Genomic DNA, 4,296 nt, shown 5'->3' with positions numbered 1-4,296 from the left:
GAGGTGGAGGCTGGTTGAGAGAGCCAGAGCTGCTGGCTGCTGTTAGAGACGCTGCTGTGGCTCCAGGAGACGGACCCGAGGCTGGGGTCACCTGACCCTGATCGGGAGAGAAAGGTGAAAATTAGGGTGCTTTCACACCTGTAGACCGATTGCTTTGTTCCGAAACAGGGATTAAAATTACTACAATGTTGCATTTTATTCTTGGTTCGCTTTCACACGGCAATGTTTCTAAACGGACAACATTTGTTAATACAAGTCACGGGTTTATTTTCTGGGATTCCACTTAGCTGTCACCCGTCAGGATGGAACGACAACAGCTTCGCCGGCTTATTGTTGTTTTTTTGTAGCTGTCGTTATATTAATTTATCATTTTTAGCTAAGGGGGGAAACACGCCAGGTTCCGAAACAACGGGCCAGGTGTGAAAGCACCCTAACTCTCTTCATTTATGAGGGCCACAGCTAGGTGTTTAAAGAACAGTTTAGCCAGAACCACAAGAACTGCCGTACAATTATTATTTTTTTAACTGTGATTGATAGTATTTTTTAGGAAGTTTATTACAAACACCGCTTCACGAAGCTTCGAAACATTTGTGAATCTTTTGTTTCGAATCAGTGTTTCGGAGCGTGTATCAAACCGGCCAAGTCACGTGACTTTAGCAAACGAAGCTTCGTTACGTCACACTGTTTCGAAACGTTTCGAAACTCCGATGGTTCACCACGAGGGGGTGTTGATCTCAAAGTGAACCCATGAACCACATCTGGTTGCCCAGTTAAACACGTGACATGAAATCCCACTAAATTTTACTATAAAAAAATAAAGAATTCAGGGCCAGATGTTGTGGGTTAAACAAAAGATAACTTTCCTTTAACACAGATGGCTATATAGTTTAAAACAAATGTGTAAAAACATTCAGTACATTCAACCTACAAATCACACCATACCTTAAAAATAACGAAATGAGCTTACGATAGAATTAAATCCACTCTTGCCTGCTGGTTTTTATAGACAGCTCTAATGAAAACAATTAATTAAGTTACATAAATCAATTAATCATTAAATAATTAATTTAGTTCATTGTGTGTTAAGGGTTTGATTATACTTAAATAAAACACATAACACAAGAACTAATATTTTATAGTATTTAAGTGTTTATTATTTATTTTAAAAAATGGTAGTTCTAAAAAAACATTTCCATTTGTTTTGTAAGTTTGGTCTGAGTTCTTGATGCTTTTACAACGTTGTTGTGAAGTGCTTCGAAACATCGAATCTTTTTCAAAGCAATTGATTCAATGCTTCGAAAAGCTTAGTTTCTCCCATCACTACCGTTAGGACATTGTACTGTATATGTGTGTTTATACAAATCATCAATTATTTCACAAAGTGACATTAGTAATATTTCAAGATGAACACTCACTGGACTAGTGAGTGTCACCCGTCCCGTATTTAAAGGTAAAATGATGCGTCCCGTATCAAATTATTAAGGGACACGATTTGTCCCATATTTTACATAGGCCTGCACATAGCGGATTAAACACAAGGATTTTGCAGTGAGGAGTAGGGGTGGGCGATATAGCCTCAAAATTATATCAAGATATTTGCCATAATGATATTTATGACGATATAGAAAAAAATATGGAACAACGTTTTATTGGTGACTGCAGCTGGCAGGCAGAGTGTGGAGAAAACTAATAGCAAATAAAAAGAAATCAAATTCACAATAAGTAGCAGAAATGCTGATTTGCGCGTGATTACATTTTAGCGTCTTTGTATCATAGCGACAGAGTCTCGAGATCAAGCACCGTGAACCTGCGCCTGTTTTATTTTGTAATTGTCGAGCTCACGTCCGCCTCATTAACGCAAGAGGCTCTCCAAATATAAGGCTGTCCAGTATCTATGCAAGGAGCACTGCCCAATTTGCCAAAAGGCATTTTCAGTTGCGGCCAGTGGACTGTGCTGCTAAAGGGTATATGTGTAGACCTATGTTTTATTACTTGGATAAAATATTAATATTTATTAATACAATATTTCATACATCATCAGCACTTGGTAGACAGATAATTATATTTTTAGACATTATTAGATCATTAATTAATATTATAAATAGCATTATTTAGATAATAGTTGGGTATTAGGATAAATGTTATTATTAGAATGTTATTCAAATTATAAATAATGTTTTTAATAATTTACCATTCATAGGCTACATAATAAATAATCCTTCCATATACAATTTATGACATTAAAAAATAGTTAAATTAATTTGGTTAAAAATTAGAAATATTTACATAATGTAGTCCTGATTAAAAATTCATCCCATCCAGGTAACAGCTGCAGATGCACAGTTGCACAATTGTCTAAAAAGTGATAACTGGTTCCAGACAGAATGACTGCTTGAAGCATTTCCTGAAGGAGCTCTTTAGGAATAACACAATCAGACGTGTTCTGCTGAAAGTGCACAGCCTACATGTTCTCATGATTTATTGTTGAGCCGTCAATTTGTCATGTGTTGAAATAATCAGTTCATGTCTTATTCTTTTATTTGTGTGTGTGTGTGTGTGGGTGGGGGGTGGGTTATTTTGCCACACAGAAAGCAGCAACCCTACACTGGACTGAAGCAACTTCGGTTTACTTGATTTTCTATACATCAATTTTTTCTGAAAACTCATGATAAAATGTAGGGATGCACAGATAGGATTTTTTTGGGGCCGATACAGATTTTAACAAACACTTATTTGCCGATTCCGATACCGATATTTGTCACTTCCTCTCTTATTTGAAATTTTGGCATCAAAATAGGTAGTATTTTGATCATGTTTTAAATCAGCAAAGATCAAAAACACCTGCATTAAATTATACTAGCAGTTTTATTGCTGCATCAAATAATTTCTAGTGAACATGGATTGTATAAATACAACAGAACAAAGATACATATTAAATAAACAGTGCTTTTTAGGTAGGTTTAACAGTTTTCAGGTATAGAAATAAAGTAAACTAATGTAAAATAACACTTCACTGTATAAAATTAAATGCATATTAATCCTTTATTGTAACAGACTTTATTATGATTAATCTTCTAATTTGTTTTTGTATACATTTTAATATTTTTTGTAAGTTTAAATATGTATGAGATCTCCTTTGCTAAGGCGGGACTCTTATTTTGAGGGGTTTTCTAGTCTACGGAGCAGCTATATGGGTAATGAAAGCACGCAGTTCTTCGGATTTAAAGTTTGTCAGTTTATTAAGCACCCCTCGAAAAGGCATGAGATCTGTATATATTTGTTTACTGTTAGTTGTAATAAGTGTTTTGTGTAATTCGCTGTATGTTGATAATGCGACAGAGCGAGAGTTTAATGTGCACTTCTCGTGCTGTTTTGTTTAGCTTTTATGGTGATTTTTTTGGAGTGAAAAAGGATGCAATAAACTTAATGAAACATCAGTAAAATTTGGGTCATCATTCAGATGAGGTCCGCTACACTTATGAAGGTTACAAAAGTTATTTAGTCAAGAATAGTGTGCGATCTTTTGTCTTTTGTTATTTGATTAGCATTAAAGTGCGAACAGCAGCGCTAGGATTATGCAACAGACATTATACAGCTCAGTGCCTTCACGCAGTTAATTAATAAACCATCGGTTTGTTATATCGGCCTTTTTCCTTATATAGCCGATAAGCCGATGGTTGTAAATTGAGGAAAAATCGGCCGATACATCGGTGCATCCCTAGTAAAATGTATTATATATCATAAGCTCAGCTTTTGAGAAACATCTGTTTGTATATTCTTCATCATCATTGCATTGCATTATGTTTTGCCCAGCAATAAAACCTACAAAGCTTTTATCATAAAACTAAGCAATAATCTTAAGAAATTATTCAGAGGTACAGAGAGTCAACTGATATTTATATCATTGTATGCAAGTAGTCTGCTATACTGTTAAAAAGATCTCATCAACACAAGCTATGAGAATTTCATATTACTTTTTGACGATATCAGGGCTCTACGCTTACTTTTCTTTTTAGGAGCACTTGTGCCCCTAACTTAAATTTAGGAGCACGTTCAAAATTTTAGGAGCACCTTCTAATCAATCATGCAAAATTTTATCAAAAAGTAGCCTTCCCATTACGAGGTGATATTTGACTCCTCTAACTTTATTAAAAGTATGTCATCTTTTGTCAAATTCTTTAAAAAATTATATTTTATAAGCTGTTTAAAAATTTTAATTAAAACGACAGAATAAGAACAAGTAGAATAAGAAATATAAGTTACCAATCAAATGAAATCAGTATTAACAAACTTAAT

The 4,296-nt window shown here is 34.5% G+C and overlaps 1 protein-coding gene across 1 annotated transcript in view; it reads right to left on the bottom strand.

The window, feature by feature from the left end:
- Window position 1: 1 nt before the first annotated feature.
- LOC107690922 (REST corepressor 3-like) overlaps window positions 2–4,296 on the bottom strand; it is a gene marked incomplete at its 3' end in the record, with an annotated part of 12,378 nt that continues 8,083 nt past the window's right edge. The window contains exon 12 of the mRNA XM_016489384.1: window positions 2–97. Coding sequence (XP_016344870.1) covers window positions 2–97 — 96 coding nt within the window. The remainder of the gene's footprint in view (window positions 98–4,296) is intronic.

This window comes from Sinocyclocheilus anshuiensis, unplaced genomic scaffold (genome assembly GCF_001515605.1).
Source record: "Sinocyclocheilus anshuiensis isolate Anshui unplaced genomic scaffold, SAMN03320099.WGS_v1.1 scaffold345, whole genome shotgun sequence".
Lineage (NCBI taxonomy): Eukaryota > Metazoa > Chordata > Actinopteri > Cypriniformes > Cyprinidae > Sinocyclocheilus > Sinocyclocheilus anshuiensis.
Note: the sequence above shows the minus strand (reverse complement) of the source record. Positions and strands in the feature narration are given on the sequence as shown.